Raw genomic sequence first — 20,267 nt, forward strand, 5'->3', positions numbered from 1 at the left:
ACGGCGGGCGCGCCGCTTCTGGGGCCGTCTTGCTCGACGGAGACGAGAGAGCGGTGTCGCTCGCCCTATGACGCGCGAGTAACCACGGCTATAAGGAGCAGGAGCCGCGGAGGGCTGGAGGACGCAGTTCCTGACCCCGTATTTGGGGGGTTGAACGGAGTAAGTTGCAGGTGGCCTACAGGGTCGCTCAGGTTGGGTGAAGTCTAAATTCTCCTCGGTCCTTCTTCTCGCAGTCCCGTTCGGTCCTCCGTGGTCCCTCTCGCCCCGCCCCCTCCGCGGACCCATCCGTTCGCCCGGCCTAGTTCTCTGTGCGCACGCGCGAAGTCCGCCCGCGGCGCCTGTAGTTCCGGTTTCCAGCGAGAGGGGGCGCCGTGCGCCCGGCGGTGGGAGGTTGGGGGCGCGGCCCGCGGTTGGCGGCGTCGGTGCGGAAGTACGGGTGCCGAGAGGGGCGGCGGGCGAAAACGCGTTATTCCGCAGGTGGGCGCTGAGCCTTGGCTGCCACGGGGTAGCGAACGTGAGGGCTGGCGGCCTAAAATTAAGTCGTTTGCGAGTCCTTGTCCTCCAAGAGTTGAAAATTCAGTCCTGCAAGGGAGCCGGCAAATAATAAGAGGGTGGTGGCAGGCCACAGAGATTCAGGTGACATTTCACCTGGGCCTGGAAACCGAGTCTTCGGGGACGTTGGGGGGTCGGCTGCGACCAGAACGATGGTTCCTGGCCTTTTTTTTTTTTTTTTTTTTTTTTGGCAAACCAGTTATTCTGAAAACGTGAAGTTAGGCATGAGCTTTCCGGGAAAATGTGCACGTCCTTATCAAAACATTTGGCGCCCAATTTTGGCGGGAAAAATTGTGAAACGCTTCGAAATGGGGAAAAAAAGCGGTCGGTGTCTTTTCTAGCTCAGCTTTGCAGGTTGTCTGGGCCTTTCGTTGTCGTGGAGCTAGTTTACAACCCTGTGACTTGCAGAAAACCATAAAAAGGGAAGTTAGGTTTGGCCAGTAGGGATGCAATTAACTGTTACCCCGAGCGGGCATTTATTTCTAGGTTCCTGATTGCCTAGATGCGTGTTTGCTGTTTGCATTCTCCTTCGAACTGGTTTTTGACACTTATCTGGTTCCCTCATTTGTGGTCAAGTGCAGCAGAGGGACAGACCTCAGGTACGTCCCATGGGATGACAGGTGTGTAGTGGTAGGTGCCATCTAGGTTTTCGTGAGGGCATCACAGAGCAAGTACGGCCTATGGTGGACCTCCCAGTCGCCTAATAAGGCATTCCTCAGAACGTGTTCCTGTCCTTAAACAACCCATGACTGTACTTAAATAAAATGTTTACTGCATATTCATTTTATATTTGTACAAGAGTCATTACTTTACCTTATCTTAAAATTTGTCTTTTTTTTTTTTGGAGACAGAGTCTCACTTTCTTGCCCAGGCTAGAGTGAGTGCCGTGGCGTCAGCCTAGCTCACAGCAACCTCAGACTCCTGGGCTCAAGCGATCCTCCTGCCTCAGCCTCCTGAGTAGCTGGGACTACAGGCATGAGCCACCATGCCCGGCTAATTTTTTCTATATATATTTTTTTAGTTGGCCACATAATTTATTTCTATTTTTAGTAGAGACGGGATCTCGCTCTTGCTCAGGCTGGTCTCGAACTCCTGACCCCGAGCCATCCACCCGCCTCGGCCTCTCAGAGTGCTGGGATTACAGGCGTGAGCCACCGTGCCCGGCCTAAAATTTGTCTTTTAACAACTTAATGGAGTTCACAAGAATTCTTGTCCAGCCAAAGGTTAAGTCTTGTCCAGACTTCAGGTTAAGAATTCTGGAGTCAGCACATAGGGTCTTTGGTGACAAGTTGCAGGAGATTCTACTAAAAGGTAGCCAATGTGGGTCTTGAACATATCTGGGCTCACTTACCTAACTAGCTTTGGAGAAGTCACCTAACCTCTGAGATGGAAGAAACTACTCCCTAGAGGGCTTGTGAGGATTTAGAACAATGTGTGTAAAGTAACTGGCATTGTTGCACAGTAACTTTTATTCTTTGTTTAAAGCCCATGTGTAGAAGCCAGTTAAATGTTACTTTTTTAAACAATTTTTTAAATACATATTATGTTAAGGTGATAGGGAATTTCTAATGCAAGTTTTTTCCTTAGCATCACAAAACCAGATCTGTGTTTTAGACAATTTACACATAGGCTTCTGGGAAGGATGGATGACTTCTAGAATAGTGTATAAACTTGCCGTATTCTCATGGCAGTAGTTGTAGAAAACACTGGATACAGATGATAGCCATTTCAACTTCGAATTGATAGGGTTTAGTGACAGATTGGTAAACAACAATAATGGTTACAAATTATGGAGTGTGTTCTATATGGCAGCAATTTGAAGTACTTTGTTTACATTATTTTGGTTAATCCTCACAACAACCTTATTATGTAGGCATGATTTTTATCCACATTTTATAGACCACAGAGAAATGAGATAACTTGCTCAAAATCCACACAGCTACCAAATAGCTTGATTGGCTAACTTGGTGGAATATAGCATTCTTAAATAAGATGAGGGAGGTAGAAAGAACAGATCTAGGGGTAGGAAAGATAGTAAGTTTGATTTGGAATGTACGGGATGATGATACACATAACTATTATCACAAGACGGACGTTGAGGATTAAGACTAACCAAAAGTATTACCGCAGCCTGAGCAACATAGCAAGACCCCATCTCTACAAAAAAATTTAAAAATTTTAGCCAGACATGGTGGCACATGCCTGTGGTCCCACCTGCTTGGAAGTCTGGAGTAGGAGGATTGCTTGAGCCAGGTAGTTTGAGGTTGCATTGAGCTATGATGATACTACTGCACTATAGCCCAGGCAACAGAGTGACACACTGTCTCAAAAAAAAAAAAAAAAAAAAGTATTGCCATGGAAATTCCTGATTTTCCGCAGTCCTTGTGTAGGGGAGCTAAATTGCACCATATCTTACGTTACTTTCTGTTCAATCCATATCTTCTTCTAAAGCAAAGGTATATTTGATCATTCTGAACTTAAGGACTCGGAACCACAAAAATAATCCTTAGGAGAAAGAATGAAGGGAGGACCTCTGGGCTGAAATATGAGAATGATGGGGAAAGTCCTGGGAGGGCTGCGACTTTTCTGTGCTTTTGCAGTTCTGTCCACTGTTCATTAGATGGTGGTCTCGGACAAGGAAGGGAACTGGGGAGTAGGTCGTCTCTGCTTTATAACTTACAGTTTCTTCAAGAGAGAAGGTTAGCAGTGGGGCCACTATAGTTGTAGTCACAGCTGCATTTGTATTTTATTTATTTTCTACCACCTTACAAAAGAATTTGAAATGCTTAACACTTTAGAAATACTTTTAAATATATTTAATTATACACCAGATGCTTAGGTAGTAATCAAGTTAAAGTCCCTGCCTTCACGGTGTTGACATTCCAGTAGGATAGATACGCAATAAAATTGTAAATCCAGGTAATGGTAAGAGGATGCAAAGATAGAAGATGGTGACTGAGTGAGTGGACAGGGGTAAGGAGAGAGTATTTTAGGTTGCGTGAAATAGTAATCTCCTCTAAGAAAGTGCCATTTGCAGGGACCATAATAAAAAAGGAAGTAATCCATACAGATGTGACAGGGAATGGCCTTAGCATGTTTAAAGGGCATGGTAAGTGTGGTTGAAGTGAGCCTACCGGAAAGCACTGTGGGAGATGAAGTTACATATCACCGGGCCAGACCATATAGGGCCTAGCAGATGACAGTAACGGTCTTTGGACTTTATTCTGAGTGTGATAAGAAACGTTTGCAGGCGTTTGTGCAAGAAATTTTCATGATCTGATTGACATGTTTAAATGATGATCTGGAGAATTGACTGTAAGGGAAGAAGAGTAGAAGCAGGCAGATTAGTAAGAAAGATCTTGCAGTAGTTTAGGCAGGACAGGGGAGTAGCTTGGACCAGGTGCTTATGATGGAGATGAGACATATTCCTATTCAGGATGTATTTTAAAGGCAGAGCTAATGGAAATGTTGATGAATTGACTACAGGCTGTGGAGAAAAGAGGCATTAAACATGTGTCAAGGTTTTTGCCTTCTCAGCAATTTTGTAATTGGTGTTTCTGAGATGTGAGAAACTAGGCAAAAAATCGATTTGTTAAAATTTGGGAGTTCTGGCCAGGTATTGCCTCACGCCTGTAATCCTTGCACTCTGGGAGGCAGAGGCAGGAGGATCCTTTGAGCTCAGGAGATTGAGTTTGCAGTGAGCTATGATGCTGCCACTGCACTCTAGAACAACACCCTGTCCAAAAAAAAAAAAAGAGGGAGTTCTATTTTTGGCATGTTACTTTGAGATATCCTTTAGATAAACTAGTGGAAGTATTGCGTGGACAGTTGAATATTGGAATGGGGAGCTAATGAGAGAAAAGAGATTTGTGAAACATCAGCATTAAGCCAAGGAGCTTAAAGCCAGGACCCTCAGAAAAGATTCGTAGGTGAGAAGTGAGCCCAGGACTGAGTCCAGCCGTGGGCAGCATGTACAGGTAGAGCACAGTAGCAGGGTGATAGACTGAAAGGAAATTAAGAGGAAAGTGTATAAAGAAAATATTTCCAAGGACGCAGTTATCAACTGCAAATGCTGCTTGCTGCAGGGTCATGTTGACAGTGGAGCTCATTGATGATTTTGTTTGCAGTTTCACCGGAATGGTGGGAATAAAAGCTTGACAAGATGGGTTGAAGGAGAGTATGGGGTGAGGAATGTGGTTACTCAGTACAAATGACACCTGTTTTTTTAAAAAGTATTAATTCTGATTTGTAGCTGCATTTTTATGTCTTAAGCCAACATCAACTAAATATATCATTACTTGGGTATTTTCAAAATTGGTAGTTGGCTGATCAGCTGAAACCTGTCCTAAAAATGCCAGAATTCTCCTGTTGGCTTTGATGAGAATGAATACACCTTTAATTGATGATTTGAGGTGAAATGCTTTAAGGTTACCCTCTTACAGAGTGTCACTTTGAAACACCTTATCTATTTCTGTCACTGTCAGCAGCAGCCCTGTAACAGAGTATAGCACGCAGTAAGACTCAGGAGGTGTAAATATGATGTTGACTTAGCTTTGAAGAAGAACACAAGGCAAAAGGTAGAGTAGGTGCTTGCTCATCTCACCTGGAGCCCCGGCCCCAGCACTCCCTAAATCCGCAATTACCCAAGTGCACTGCTTTTTTTGCCTCCTTAATCCACAACAGCTATGTATGGCTTTCCTAGATCAGGCCCAAACTGTGTTGAGGATACCTTGACACATAAAAGCTTCAGCCTCTTTTGTCTGCCAATCTTTTATGTCATTCTGGTCACCACGGCCTGCATGCCAACTAATAGCTGTTCCAACCCAGATACAACAGAGGAAACAGATGTTACTCCCATTTGTCCTAACTCCTGTTTCCAAAACCATATTATGGGAGTCTGAGGTTATTCTCAGGCAGGCCTGCATCATCCCAGGCCCGATGTTCATCCCTTTGCTCATTCACTAATTTTTATGAATGCACCTCTAGTGATTCCATTCACTCAACAAATCCTAGACACAATTCATTCAACAGATTTTTGAGTGACTACTATGTACCAAGCACTGGGGATGCATCCGTAAACAAAATGAGCAAAAATCTGTGATTGTATCAATCTCCCATTCTTGGAAGAATAAAGAAATAAATTCTGCAATAACGTTAGAAGGTGATGAGGCTATGGCGAAAAACAAGGCAGAGGAGTTACCCAGTTATCTGTCCAGAAATTGACATTTTAAAATCTAATTGTGGGGGGAGAGCTCCCTGCGATGACATTTGAATAAAGACTTGAAGAAGTGAGGGAGCAAGCGGTGTTGTCTCTGTGGATACATGTTTCAGAAGACCCTCTGCTGAGTTTGCTGGGTGAGTTTTGGGAAGAGCGAGGCCAATGTATGGCTGGAGCTGAGAGGGCAAAGGGAAAGTGGTGTGTGCGAGTGACTGGGGAAGAAGAGGGTGAGAAATCGTTGCCCAAGAAATAAACACTGGCATGGGCTGACTTTACAGCTTAGCAGTTGCTGTCTGCTTCCAGAAACCAGAAGTTAACATTTTAAAACTAAACATGAAGCATCCGTTTATTTTTATTTCGTCCATTGGAGGGTCTAGTATTGAAAAAATGTGAATAAAACTTTTGGTGGGGGTGGGGGGGTTATTGAGATAGAGACTGAGTTCCTTAATCTTATACTTTCATTTACTGACTCAAAGTGTAGTAAATATTATACTACACTAGAATAATCTGGTCCTACAGTTAAAAAGGCACACACACACAAAAAAAAACTAAAGCTGGGATCCCTGAGAGAGGAGTTACACTATTTTAAAAGTAAAAAACAAAGCCAATGAAAAGTGAACAAGAAAGAGCTAAAAAAAAAAATTAATAAATAAAAATAAACAAGAAAAAACACAAGGCCACTGAAATTTTCCTCAGTTGATTTTTGAGAATGTCTGACAAGCGTTCCCCTGAAAAGTTTTGTCTTCTGGCAGCCAAATGTTGAGCCCATTTTCCGGGCCAGACAATTAAAAGGTAATCTAAGTATTTTCCTATATTAGCGATTACTTGTGGTAATCGCTTGAGGTAAATATTTCTTTGTTTTCTAATTCACAGGAATGGAAACTGAAAGTGGAAATCAAGAAAAGGCCATGGAAGAAGAAAGCACTGAAAAGAAAAAGGAAGTAGAGAAAAAGAAACGGTCTCGAGTTAAACAGGTGCTGGCGGATATTGCTAAGCAAGTAGACTTCTGGTTTGGGGATGCCAATCTTCACAAGGATAGATTTCTTCGAGAGCAGATAGAAAAATCTAGAGATGGATGTAAGTTTGTCTCAGTATATAATAGAACCAAATTTTAGATGTGTGCTGTCTTTGAATTAACTTCTAAAATAGTATATTATTCTGTAACATAGATGTTATTCCTTATCTGTTTTTGCAAATATGTTCCTTGCAATGTTTTGATTTTGCTTAGTTAATGATAAATAACTTTATTTTTTGATAAATAACTTTTTAAATAGCATTTGGTGCTAGTTCCCCAGATAGGAAGCACAGGCTAAAGAATTAAAACTTTTTATCTGTTTCTTATTCCTAGGATAGGAATAGAAGCTTCTTCTTCTCAGAGGTTAGGCCTGTATTAAATAAGCAACCTTAAACCAAAGCAGTAACATACTTTTGCAGACACTGATAAAGGTATTAATCCTAACACTCTGGGAGGTGCAGGCAGGAGGACTGCTTGAGACCAGGAGTTCAAGACCATCCTGAGCAAGAGCAAGAGTCTGTCTCTACAAATAGAAAAATTCGCCCAGCCAGGCTTACTGGCTTCAGCCTAGGAGTTTGAGGTTGCAGTGAGCTATGATGACACCGCTGTATTCTACCTAGGGCAGAGCAAGACTCTGTCTCAAAAGAGAACAAAAAAAAAAAAAAAAAAAGTTTGGAATTTAATTGCTTAAATACCATTTATCATGTACATCTCAGAGATAAAAGTGTTATACTTGTTTTAGTTCATAAAGGCATTTCACCTAACCCAGATCTGAAATGAAAGACCTGGTTTCTAAGAGGGCAAGATCCCAGTAAGTAATTCATGTTGAAATTTTTATCTCATGTTTAGATTGCAAATTTAAGTTTTAAGTTTAATTTAAATTTGCTAAATGAGTCTTTTAGGCAGGCCAACAAATGCAACACACATAAAACACTGTTGTGTATATATATAATGGCTTAGGGTCTACAGGGGCTGTAAAAGCTCAAAGCTGATTAAATTGAGTTAATTAATCTCAAATTACGTTTATTCTGCTTTAGTTTTACTGCAATTTTTTTATTTTTATTAGATGTTGATATATCACTTCTGGTGTCTTTTAACAAAATGAAAAAATTAACCACTGATGGGAAGTTAATAGCCAGAGCTTTGAAAAGTTCAGCTGTTGTAGAGGTAAGAATCAATTACAATTTTATTATATCCCATAATTATGTTTAGTTTGATTAACGTATGTACTGTTTTAAAGCTGGATTTAGAAGGCACCAGGATCAGGAGGAAAAAGCCCCTGGGTGAACGACCAAAGGATGAGGATGAGCGGACAGTGTACGTGGTAAGCTATTTAAGCTATTTTCCCAGAAAAGCTTAACAGCCCGGGTCCCCAGTCAAAAAGTGACACAGAACCATTAATATTTAAGTTAAAATTTATTGGCATTCTGAGTAAGGTGTAGGGATTGTGAAAAGCTTAGGCTAGAGTTAAGTCTTTAATACTGCTTTTAATTTATCCCAGGAGTTACTCCCCAAAAATGTTAATCACAGCTGGATTGAAAGAGTATTTGGCAAATGTGGCAATGTTGTCTACATAAGTATACCACATTATAAGTCTACTGGAGATCCAAAGGGGTTTGCTTTTGTGGAATTTGAAACAAAAGAACAAGCAGCGAAAGCTATTGAGGTAGGTCCAGATTCTAAAAAGAAAAAAAAAAGGAAAAAAACAGAAGCAAAAAATTTAGCAAGTTAATAACTTTTTTGCAATCATTTCAGTTTCTTAACAACCCACCAGAAGAAGCACCAAGAAAACCTGGCATATTTCCCAAGACAGTAAAAAATAAGCCCATTCCATCCTTAAGAGCGGCTGGTGAGTATTTACTTTATTTAATATTTAAATGGATCTAGCTGAAATAAAATGAAACTGATGATAGAATTGTTACAGAAGAAAAGAAAAAGAAAAAGAAGAAGAAAGGCCGAATGAAGAAGGAAGACAGCGTTCAGGTGAAAGAGTTAAACATGGACACAAGCGACGGGAGCGTTTGTAAAATGAAAAGGTCGAGAACCACATCTGAGGGCTCAGAAATAGAAACTCCTGAACCCCAAAAGCAACCGTCAAAGAAAAAGAAAAAGCGAGAAAGAGTTGAAGCATCCAGCTTATCTGAAGGCAGAACAGGGAAGAGGAAGAGAAGTAGCTCTGAAGATGCAGAATGCCCAACTCCCAGATCGAAAGTAAAGAAAACAGCTCAGAAAGACACAATTAAAAAAGAAGCGTTAGAAGTTTCCAAAGAAAACAGAGGTAAGGATTAGATACATTAAGGTTCTGTCTTCCCCCTCTCACGGCCACACACTCATCTCAACTGGCTTTTTTTTTTCTCCCCTCAAGATTTAGAAGTCTCTACTGAAGAGGAAAAGGATACTGGAGATATAAAAGATGGTTCTCTCTTAAAAACAAAAAGAAAACATAAGAAAAAACACAAAGAGAGACATAAAATGGGAGAAGAGGTTATACCATTAAGAGTACTGTCAAAGTAAGCATGTGTTGTAAATTACATCGTTGTTGGCAATTGACTCAACAATCCGTCACCATTGCTAAAGTGCAATTCCAGTTTATATTCAACAGAGTTGCATATTAGCAACAGTAACGGGCTGTAGCCAAGGTCTGTCTGCACACAGCGTGGGCAGGATGCAACTGAAGATTAAGTAGGAACCACCACACTCAAACATGGAAGCACTTACTTTTGTCACATCACAGCAAATGCCTCCATGTTAAAGTAGAGGGGGGCCCCTTAATAGACTCCAAAATATAAAATCCAGCTTCACTATTCTAAAAGCCGGCGATTCAATGAAGAACTTTTGAAGGCTTGTGAAAATGTAAAAGGAAGACTTACCATCACCAAAACATGGAAGCACTTACTTGTTTAGTCTCAAAGCAAGTACATCCACGTTTAAGTGGTGGGGAGCCCAGTCTTTGGAAAAAAGCGTGGAGTCCATTTTTCACCTGGAACAAAATCTTACAAGATTAATAACAAACTTGGTTGCAGTTTGGAGACACCTCCACTGAAACATGGAAGCACTACTTTTGATTCACGCAGCACGTACCCCCATGTTAAAGCAAAGGGGACCCCCCGTTTAACTGTTGTACGTTAGCAAAGTCTGCACACGTTCCACTTTGGAGAAAGACGTTGGATTCACTTCCACTAAAACATGGAAGCACTTACTCTAAAAGTCTCAGAAAGCACCTCCATGTTTAAGTTGAAGGGAGCCCACCCGTATAAAACTTCTTGGAACCCAAGGGGTAAAAGCTAACTAGAAGAAAAAAAAAACTGCGTACCTTGTAGAGAACAGATTTTCTTTACCTTCCCTGATTCGTTTTCCCCAGATTCCTGGTCTCCTCTAGATGAGTAAAAGGCCAGGACTTCAGGCACTTCTATTTATACTATTCTTAACTCCTGAATTCCTTTTGCCTTTTTATCTCACAGAATCATTACAAGAGCCTTTTGTTATTTTAATGTATCAGCTCTCAGGGAATGTATGATCCTGGGTGGGTCTGGCGACTTTTTTTTTTTTTTTTTGAAGTATACAGATGTCAATGTTAACAGCTAACACCATTACCACAAGATACCCTCCTCTAAAAAAAAAAAAAAAAATCTCCTATCTGCTTGTTTGATGGCATAGATTAGGGTAACAATGAGGGCTCCCACAGAGCCTGCAGAGGCTTTGTGTTTCTATTTAGAGGAGCTCTAGCTGTTTGAAGAAACATCTCCATGTTAAATGTATGTAAATAAATAAATTGCTTCCATGGGGTGTTTTCTTCTTCTTAGAAATTCCTTTTCATTCAAGTAAATACTAAGGAATGTTATCTCTTTAATTGGAAGGAGCTTAACAAATCTTAAATCTCTCATTTTTTTCCCCTCAGAGATGACTGATACAGTAAATGTTACTAGTCAATCAAAGAATTAATGCTAAGATTTTATTTTTATAAATGAAAATATGTCAAAGGCTCAAAATTTTAATTGGCAAGGTTAAAACATTTAACCTGAATGGTGGGGGAAGGGGAGCTCCCTTTGCTTGTTTCCTAGCTGGATTTAGAGCCCAGGAAATATTTGAGTGTATGTGTTTAAAGAAGTAGGAAAGTTGGGAAGAGGAGTGGTTGCAAGTCACTGTGAATGTATATATTTAGATATTTCCATATTTACTTTTTATTTAGTCATTTGTTGTCATTGTTTCAATAGTTGACTTATTTCCTTGCAGGAGTGAATGGATGGATTTAAAAAAAGAGTATCTAGCACTGCAAAAAGCTAGCATGGCTTCCTTGAAGAAAACAATATCCCACATAAAATCGGAGTCAGAAATGGAAACAGACAGTGGAATACCTCACAGTTCTGGAACGAAAAATGAAAAAGGTAAAAGTCACTATGATAGTTTTTGTTAGCATTATGATGTACTTCTATATGAAAATGCGATTTCTGAATTATTATGGGATAAATTTTAGTTGTAAAAAAAACTTGATTATTTAACATGGTCACTGTTAGAACAATTATTGATTTCTCAAGTCGTCCAGATGTATGATTGATTTATTCTTGATGTAAGAGTGTTGGAAGGGCTCATTTTAATCATTTTTAATAACATGAGTTTTCTCTACAGTTTTCAGTATTAATCAGATTTAGTCATGACTGCCTAGTTTGTAGATTGACCCAAGTTTGTAGGAATAAAGATTGTGATTTCTCACCTGTAATTTCATTTCACTGTATGAACCATGAGCAGGAACAAATTAAAGCAGTATTCTTATCAGTTGTTCAAAATAGAATACATTTTAAATTCTTACATATTGTAAAAATAAACATTCACATTTTAATAATATTGTATTCAGAATATTCTCATATTATCCTATAATTAGTTTTTTACTTTATTAACTAATGTTCTTTTGTTCCTTGGTTCAGGGAGAAGGGGCGTTTTTTAAAGTTCTGCAGATGTTCTAACAATATTAGTTAGCATTTTAGAGGAGTAAAACAGTCTGCGTTGTATTTCATGGAAATCTGAAATAAGCAGTATGACATACAAAGTAACTTTCTTAATTATTTAATTTTTAAATTCAGTAAATTTTAAATTGATTATTTAAATCAGCCTCTGACTTTATTATTGTTCTAAAGTGATCCTCCTCCTAAGTGATATGATAGGTTGATACGTATAAGAGATTTATTCCTGGTCCTTTCCTTGTCATCCACAGCCAGCAATGAAGAGTGTCGCCCACAGGAGAAAGTTAACACAACAGGACCACAGTTTGTGAGTGGAGTGATTGTGAAGATCCTTAGCACTGAGCCACTTCCTGGCAGGAAACAAGTCAGGGTAAATGATTTGAGCCTCTAGGGTATTTGTCCCTTTCTCTTGTTATTAACTTCCCCATGTGAAAATGTTTTGAATATGGAAAACAAAACAAATCAAATTAGAATTTGTACCTCTGTGGTAAACTACCTGTTGGGTTTTGATTCCCCATGTTAAATTCTTAGGTTTAACTTGAAGCAAAATCTAAAGACTAAAATTCCTTACTGAACCAAATGTACAATCAGCACAGTTTACAAATATCCTTCTCTAGAGGAAGATTGCAACTTGTGCTTATTTTTATTGGTATCTCTGATGGTTGGTTGTGTAGTTGAGTGAGTAAATGTAGTCCTTTTAACTAAAGGGGTAGATATAGTAAAGTACTTTCCCAATATTTATTTTTTAGAGGACTTTTTTTCTGTTTTCAGTAAAAATAGGTTTTAGAAAAATAGTTGTCACCAAAACTTTTTTGAGGATTTAATCAATATTAGAATTGGTCTGAAATTATTTCAAATTATAATTATCTGATATTATCTAGTTTTGGAGCAAACTAGAGAATTTGTTTGCATTAGCACTCTTAGTTTTCAGCGGATTCCAAAGTGATTTTCTTACCCTAAAAAAAGTCAAAATTGCTGTTAAATAATAAAAGGAATAATATGCATATTTTTACTTATGGGTTTAGTTTATTTTTGTCTGTTAATGAATTCTTTAGGGGAATTTATTTTTTTTCCTAAAAGAAATACAGGGGTTTTTATAGGAAATAGTCTTTTTAAAAATTGTTCGGTAAAGTATTTTCAATCCATGCTGACTGTCTAAAATTTTCAAACAATTACAGAAAAATGTAAAATATTTTTGGAAAACTACAAAAATTTTATGTGTGTGAAAGCAAATTCCATACTTCTACATAATTTACACTACAACTTGCTATACATAGTAGTCTATAATACAGTTTATCTTTTACAAAACCTTTCATACCAATACGGATAGCAGTACTTTTTTCTTATTAGTGAAATCATATTTCTTTGTGTGGGAGTACCATATCTTATTTGCTCTTACCCTATCACCCATTTAGGTAAGGCTCTTTCTTTTTAAGTTATATAGAATGTTTTAAATAGCATACCAAGTATTTAAAAAATTCTCTTGTACTGACATTCAATATCACGTAGTATGACATTTTGGTTTTACATAGACTCATACCAGTGAGTTTTTAACTTCAATAACCATCATCTAGGTTGTCACTTCCTGTAATCATCTGTAAGCAGTCTGTATCTGAAACCCTATCCTGAAATCCTGTTGCTGTCACTAAGACATAAATTTTGATTCTCTTTCCTGATTGGTGAGAGATTTAGCCAATCCCAAATTGCTATTAGCAGCTTGCATTTTCGGCTATGTCATTTAGAATAAGAAGGCAAAAAAATTGAGGGACCTAAATGCTGCTGTGGTTAGTCAGATTGCAAAAGATTTAATATAAAAATTACTCAAAGTTTGCTATTTGGAATAGCTGACACAGGTTTAATTATATTCATTAAAGCATTTTTATTGTATAAATCGTAATTATATCAATTACAAATATTTCATTTACGATCCCCCAAATCATAAAATTAATCACTACGTTAATCAAGTTAATAGTTACTTACATTTTGCTGCAACAAAAACTGAGCTATTATGGTGGTTACTGCTGCCTGTTTCTTGCCAGTGTGGTTACCAGGCTAACTTGTCATTCCCAGGGTTTTAAATTCTAGTGGTTTTAAACCAGGAGATTAGCCTGACATTATAATGGATATTTACTAAATATCTTTTGAGTTGTAGTAATTGAATCTGTCTGGAAAATCAATTATAAAACTCTCACAACTACCAATGAATACATTCAGATTTCATCAATTTAATACTGATTATTTGTTCCTAAATTTAGTGCTGATTAACTAGATAAAGAAATGGAAAGGATTGACAAGTATATTTCTCTCCATTTCTCTTTTTTTTTTAATTGATTCAGCAAATATCTATGCTAAGTGTTGGGATGAGTTGAGACCTATTCCCTGACTTCCAAAGGCTCAGATTTTTTTATACATACCCTTCATTATTAACTAATAAACTTCTCTTATTCTGGGATGAAATAATATTTCCAGGTATTACTCAATTCTTTTCGTTATTTAAACATCTAAAAATTTAATATCTAAAAGTAATCTAAATTAGTTGTGTCTTGAAAATTTGTTTCAAAACTAAAGGGAAGTGACATAAATCAGACTCTTTTTTTTTTTTCCTAATTGGGAATCTCCAGTTATTTCTTTAGCTTTATGAATGGAAGTTGATGAATGAGGAATTAGTGTAACATTCCTGCATAAATGCATTGTATACTTGCTAGAACCTGCTGTGGAAAAAATTGGTTAAGAATTCAGGAATCTGGTTAATTTGCCCTCACAGCAGGCATTATAGGTAAAACTTTTTCTTGCTGGGTGACCACTACTTGCTTAGAAGAGCTTACTTAGGTATTTTATCAGATAGTCAGAGCTCTTGAACTATGCAGGGAACCTAGGATTCTTGTAGGTGAGATGAAATTTTTGTCATGAGTTGTTACAAAAATTTAAATGATTTTTACACATATTTTAAATCATAAGTGATTTGATACAAGGGAACGAAAGCACTTTCTCCCTTAATCATTTTTTTCTTTTAGTTGTGTTTTCCTTATACTAACTACTCCTCAACTTAAACTTTTCCTGATTTGGGGGTGTGGGAATACTATTTGTATATTCTGGGACAGCCACTGGAGTAATTTTAGAATTACGAAACGTTTTTGTTACTGATTTTGAAATTTTCTACTAAACTCTAATGCAGGACACTTTGGCAGCAATCTCAGAAGTTGTGTATGTTGATTTGCTGGAAGGAGATACAGAATGCCATGCTAGGTTTAAAACCCCTGAGGACGCCGAAGCAGTCATAAATGCATACGCAGAAATTAAAAAGAAACACTGCTGGAAACTCGAGGTCCTTTCTGGTAAAACTTTATAGAAATTTCTTTTTGGAACGATTCTTATTATGGGTAATTGTATTTTCTGAGTTTGGCTGATGAAACTAGTATTTTTTTCATCCTCTAATGTGTGTAAAGTAGCATTAAATATAATCAAACAAGTATTCTGGTTCTTTTGTTGAGAATCTAATGCCCTGGATAATGTTTTTTCATATGTATCCTTCTGTTCAGTAATCAGAGTTTTTGTTTTTTAAGGTGATCACGAACAAAGGTATTGGCAGAAGATTTTGGTTGATAGACAGGCCAAACTTAATCAGCCTCGGGAAAAGAAGAGAGGCACTGAAAAGGTAATTATTTCATTTTTGTTTCTGTAGACTAAACTTTTTGTGGAAATTGGATGCCTTCTGAAAGTCAGTAATAGGCAGTCATAAAATAACCTTGCTTTTGGTATTACATAACAAAGATTTGCAAAGATTTACAGAGTGTAATACTGTGTTTTAAATTGGGAGGGAAGACCCACACTCTAGACTTCAAAACGCATGAAACGGACTTATTTTTCCCAAAAGGGTACACAATTTTAATTAAGAGTTTTCCTTTTTTTCCTTTCTTTTTTTAACCAACAATGTACTTTAAACAGTCTTGATTTCTGGCTGCTGTGTCTTGTAGTTTGGTAGTAAATGATTATAGAAAGACTGTCTTCCTGGTAAAAACACAATGTATTTGGAGTGTGGTTTATAAGAGATGAGGCTCCACAGATAAGATTAAGAGACTTTATGCACCGTGTTCCCTACGGCAGTGATAAACTTGATTCCTTTTTCTCTAGGACCATCAACAAGTGATACAAACAAGCTTAAATAAATAATTTAAAGCAAGCTTCTCTTTCAATAATTTTATTTTGTGTTAATTAAAATGATACTGGAAATTTATAAAATGTTGCCAGTATGGTGTCAGGTTTATTCTTTTAAAACAAATTATGTACACGTAAAGGTTAATACATTTCTAAGTGTTTAGAACAAAGTAGGGTATATAATAACGAACACTATTATCATAAAAACTTAGAAATGTATATTATAAAAGTCTGAGAAAAACCTAAAAAGATGAACATCCATGTATGCTTGGTGAGCACTTTGAAAGTTCTGCTTCCTATAGTCTGGCCTTGTTAGTTTGAGGTCATATTTATAAAAAAAAATTTTAACTTCAAAATCAAGTATTTTTTCATCAGCCTTCAACAACCTGGAGTTCATTGGAATTTATGATGATTTGGGGAGAGGTTTCCTACTGGGCTTTGTTAATTGTGTTTCCTTGAATGGAGACCGAACTTGCTGAGCGGGGAGGCCTCCCTTGCTTCCTAAGGATTCTTTCAGGGTCTGAGAGGTGTTAATGTCACAGCCTGTGTGAGATCATTGAAATGTTAAAATCATTAATCCAGAACCCACAAGTGAAGTCACTTTGTTAAATAATACCTCTAATTGGTGTGAAATTTCATTCAGATTGCATATATTTTTTTTAAACTAGGAATTACCTATTGTTGATTTTAGAAATTTGGAATGATGGTGTCTTTGCAAATTAAATTTGAAGCAAGGAAACAAACATTGGCTAGGAAATTTTATAAGCCAAGTTGGAACACACGAGTCCCTCTGTTACTGAGTGGGGCAGGTCCTGTTCCTGATTCCGTTTACCTGTGGCAGTGTCAGGGTTGTCGTTGCCAGGATTTGTTAAGTAGAAACAGCTGAAGCTATGGCAGTAGCTCGTTGGCTCATGTCATGAAATAAAGAAGACTCCACACAAAGTAAAAGCTGTACGAAGCTGGTTAGAGGAGAGGAATAGACCGTGATTAGTTTAAGCTACTTGTTTGCTAATTGTTTTGACTAATTAATACATTTTGAGTGTCTCTTTTTGTTAGCCCCCATTCTTGGAATTGGGGGTACTGTCATAAATAACAGAGTCCCCTGCTTTCATGAAGCTTGCAGATAAACAATAGAGGTTAGGTGGTTTTCCTGTGCAGAAAAATAAAGCAAATTAAAGAGTTCTGCGGAATAGCTTTACGTCAGATGAGGCTGCCCAGGAAGTCTGTCTGCAAAGGTGATGTTACAGCCCTGGCAGGCTCGCCCTTAGGGACGTCGGCAGGGGAGCCAGGAGACTTCAGGAAACGGCTTTCCCGGCTGCAGCATCAGAAAATGCAGAGGCCTTAAAGGGACCTTGTCAGGGACTAGGAGACCAGGACAGCTGAAGGTACTAGGAGCACCACAGTCATAGACATTAAGTGCTTAGAGAAAATTAGCAGAATGTCACTTGGCCCAAAGGGTGACGGCCCACCCTTACATGACAGACCAGTGTTTCCACAATAGCATTGTATCCGGTCCATCACTAAGTGAAAACAAAGCACTAATTTAAAAATCCTGGTTCTTAATTTTCACATGATGGAGTAGAATAACACGGGGAACAATTTTCTAAGTCTTGTTCGGTTTATACAGAATTGAAAGAGGAAAAGTGACTAAGAAAAACTGTATTTTCTACATATGGTATTTTTATAGACAATAATATCTAAAACGTGGGTAAATTAAATTAACGATCTCTCAAAAAAGAGCAGGAAGAAGGAGGAGAGATCTGCCAAAGAGCATGTCTCACTCGTTCTTGCTGGCCCGAGTCTTTGCAGTATAATCTCTGTCACTCTGAGCTCATCGGTAGAGATAGAGAATAGCTACTGGAGACAGAATAAGGCTTACGTCTCTTCAGCTTTTAAAACACAATTTTGTTTTTAATCAAAATGGTATTTTCCGCACAAATCACTGCTGTCAGCAGGTAAAGACAGAATCCATACAATGTGTGCCTGGGTATGATAGGATCCTAAACGTCGCCAATCTAAAGGTGACCTCTTGCTGGTGGCCATATGACACCAAACACGTTAAAACTGTTTAAACACTCATTAGAATCCATATTTTTTAAAAAGAGAAAAAGACCTGCGTGTACTCCAGAGTCAAGTAAGATATTTTAACTTTTTCCATCAAGGAAGCTTTTTGGAATATTTTAGACATTTTAAACGGTTTTCTTCTGCATTCCACATACGTTCGTTTGCCTCCTTTAAAATTATCCAACATTTTATTTTATGTAAGGGTGTAAGCAATAATAAGTATTCTTAATAACATCCTTATTTTAAGTATTTTTTAATTTTCAAATTTGTAAGCAATTTATAAGCAAACCTTTGTGTAGCACCCAGCCCAGAAATACGCTGTCTGATTCAAATAATTCATAAATTCTCAAGCACAATATAATTATTAAGGAAAATATATCCTTTAAAAAGTGCCTTGGTAATTAATGTTCAAGCCCAAGGGGATGTGACACAACAAACAAATAAAGGTTCTAAACCTTCCTAAAAGATGAAAGAATTAGCAATGTGGAAGTGGCTATTTCTAATTGAAAGAGTTTAAGTAATGTTTTTTTTTTTTTTGAGACAGAGTCTCACTTTGTTGCCTGGGCTAGAGTGAGTGCCGTGGCGTCAGCCTCGCTCACAGCAACCTCACACTCCTGGGCTTAAGCGATCCTCCTGCCTCAGCCTCCCGAGTAGCTGGGACTACAGGCATGTGCCACCATGCCCGGCTAATTTTTTTTTGCTATATATATTTTTAGTTGGCCAGATAATTTCTTTCTATTTTTAGTAGAGACGGAGTCTCACTCAGGCTGGTCTTGAACTCCTGACCTCGAGCGATCCACCTGCCTCGGCCTCCCAGAGTGCTGGGATTACAGGCGTGAGCCATAAGTAATGTTGAACTAAACTTGAGGGGGCCTGTCTTGATAACTCAAAGGTTTAATATCTGTTATACTTAATAAGCCTTAATCTTAACAATTATTTTTGTCATTGATTGAGCCTAAGCATAATTATCTCATTTGTCTTCCTTTTCCCCTTTTTAAAAAATTTCTTTCAAGCTGATAGTTGCGAAATTTTCCTAGTCATAATTATTTTTTTTGTTTCTGGGTATCCAATACATTCTAATTTCTTATTTCTTTCTCTGTAGTTAATCACCAAAGCAGAAAAGATTAGACTGGCAAAGACTCAACAAGCAAGTAAACACATAAGGTTTTCTGAATATGACTGAACAAAATTACAGTTCACCTCTTGATATTTCGCTGCATACTTGAGTTGTTCTTAGGAAATTCATTTTTACTGTGATAATGCTATATAATGAGTGTTTTTTTAAAACCTACATTTAATTAAAAGAAATACCTTTGCAACAAAAAACACTTGTATTCCCTAAAGCTATTGAAATAAATAAAAATTTTAGAAAAAGAAATACCCTTGTTCCTCAACTTACAAATAAAACTTTTTTTCTAGAGACAAGTACATTATATACCACAGTTTTTCATTAAACATTTTATTTGTTGAAATTATCTTATAAGTCAACCTCACATGATTTAGTAAATTGTGTTTTGAGCGTTATTTTTTGAATGCTTCAAAATAACACATTATTTTGAAATGTGTTAATTTTGGTTTTATACTACAAAAACAATACATGATTGCACAAATAACACTGTATGAATATAAAGTTTTGTTTTGTTTCAGAGACAATGTCTTGCTCTGTCATCCAGGCTGGAGTGCCTGGAACTCCTGGGTTCAAGGAATCCTCCTGGCTCAGCCTCCTCGGTAGCTGGTACTACAGGCTCGTACCACCATGCCCTGCTAATTTTTATTTTTTGTAAAGACAGGGTCTCCCTTTGTTGCCTAGCCTGGTCTAGAATTCCTGGCCTCAAGCTTTCCTCCAGCCCTGTCCTCTCAAAGTGTGGGGATCACAGGCGTGAGCCACCCTGCCCCACCCTGAATATGAAGTTTAGAAAAATGTTTAGCAGTGAACTCTCACTGTAATTGTAACTTACTTCTTCCATTTCTAATATCTTTGATATGTTTTCATGTTGATTTATACAAATGTGTAACATTTCGTCAACCAACGTTACCCATCTGAGCTTCCAATTGAACAACAGACCATCTGAACTGTTTCCAATTAAAATATTCGATTTTGAAAGCACTGAGTTTATTTTTCATAAATCAAGGTAAACATTTTATTTTGGTTAGCATGTACCAGGTGCTGTGAGCACAGTGGGGGTAAAGGGGGAGGCAGTCAATCTACGAATCAACCTTAGGACTAAAGTCTGTCATTTCATTCAGGAAAATCTCAGGCCTGGAACCTTCCAGGCCTTCCCAGAGCTGAACTTACAGGGTCTAT

The 20,267-nt window shown here is 37.9% G+C and overlaps 1 protein-coding gene across 2 annotated transcripts; it reads left to right on the forward strand.

Annotated features, from left to right (window-relative positions):
* Positions 1–9: 9 nt before the first annotated feature.
* Positions 10–19,300, forward strand: LARP7 (La ribonucleoprotein 7, transcriptional regulator). 2 transcript variants are annotated; one of them, XM_045537495.1, is made up of 13 exons: positions 10–159; positions 6,644–6,847; positions 7,852–7,952; positions 8,026–8,109; positions 8,287–8,451; positions 8,541–8,634; positions 8,710–9,063; positions 9,151–9,295; positions 11,019–11,170; positions 11,995–12,113; positions 14,919–15,078; positions 15,307–15,398; positions 19,065–19,300. In XM_045537495.1, the coding sequence occupies exons 2-13, from the start codon at positions 6,646–6,648 to the stop codon at positions 19,143–19,145; spliced, it is 1,749 nt and encodes a 582-aa protein (XP_045393451.1). In that variant the 5' UTR covers positions 10–159; positions 6,644–6,645; the 3' UTR covers positions 19,146–19,300. The 2 variants fall into 2 exon arrangements, with proteins under 2 accessions (XP_045393451.1, XP_045393452.1); XM_045537496.1 differs by having other exon boundaries at positions 8,713–9,063.
* The last annotated feature ends 967 nt before the right edge of the window (positions 19,301–20,267 follow it).

This window comes from Lemur catta, chromosome 26 (assembly GCF_020740605.2).
Source record: "Lemur catta isolate mLemCat1 chromosome 26, mLemCat1.pri, whole genome shotgun sequence".
Taxonomy (NCBI): Eukaryota; Metazoa; Chordata; class Mammalia; order Primates; family Lemuridae; genus Lemur; species Lemur catta.

What these genes read in the sequence shown, in the direction of transcription:
- LARP7 (XM_045537495.1), top strand. Translation starts at nt 6,646, where the DNA reads ATGGAAACTGAAAGTGGAAATCAAGAAAAGGCCATGGAAGAAGAAAGC. An exon ending in ATGAGCGGACAGTGTACGTG is followed by an intron (nt 8,110 to 8,286) that starts GTAAGCTATTTA and finishes AATTTATCCCAG; the next exon opens with GAGTTACTCCCCAAAAATGT. An exon ending in CTGGCAGGAAACAAGTCAGG is followed by an intron (nt 12,114 to 14,918) that starts GTAAATGATTTG and finishes ACTCTAATGCAG; the next exon opens with GACACTTTGGCAGCAATCTC.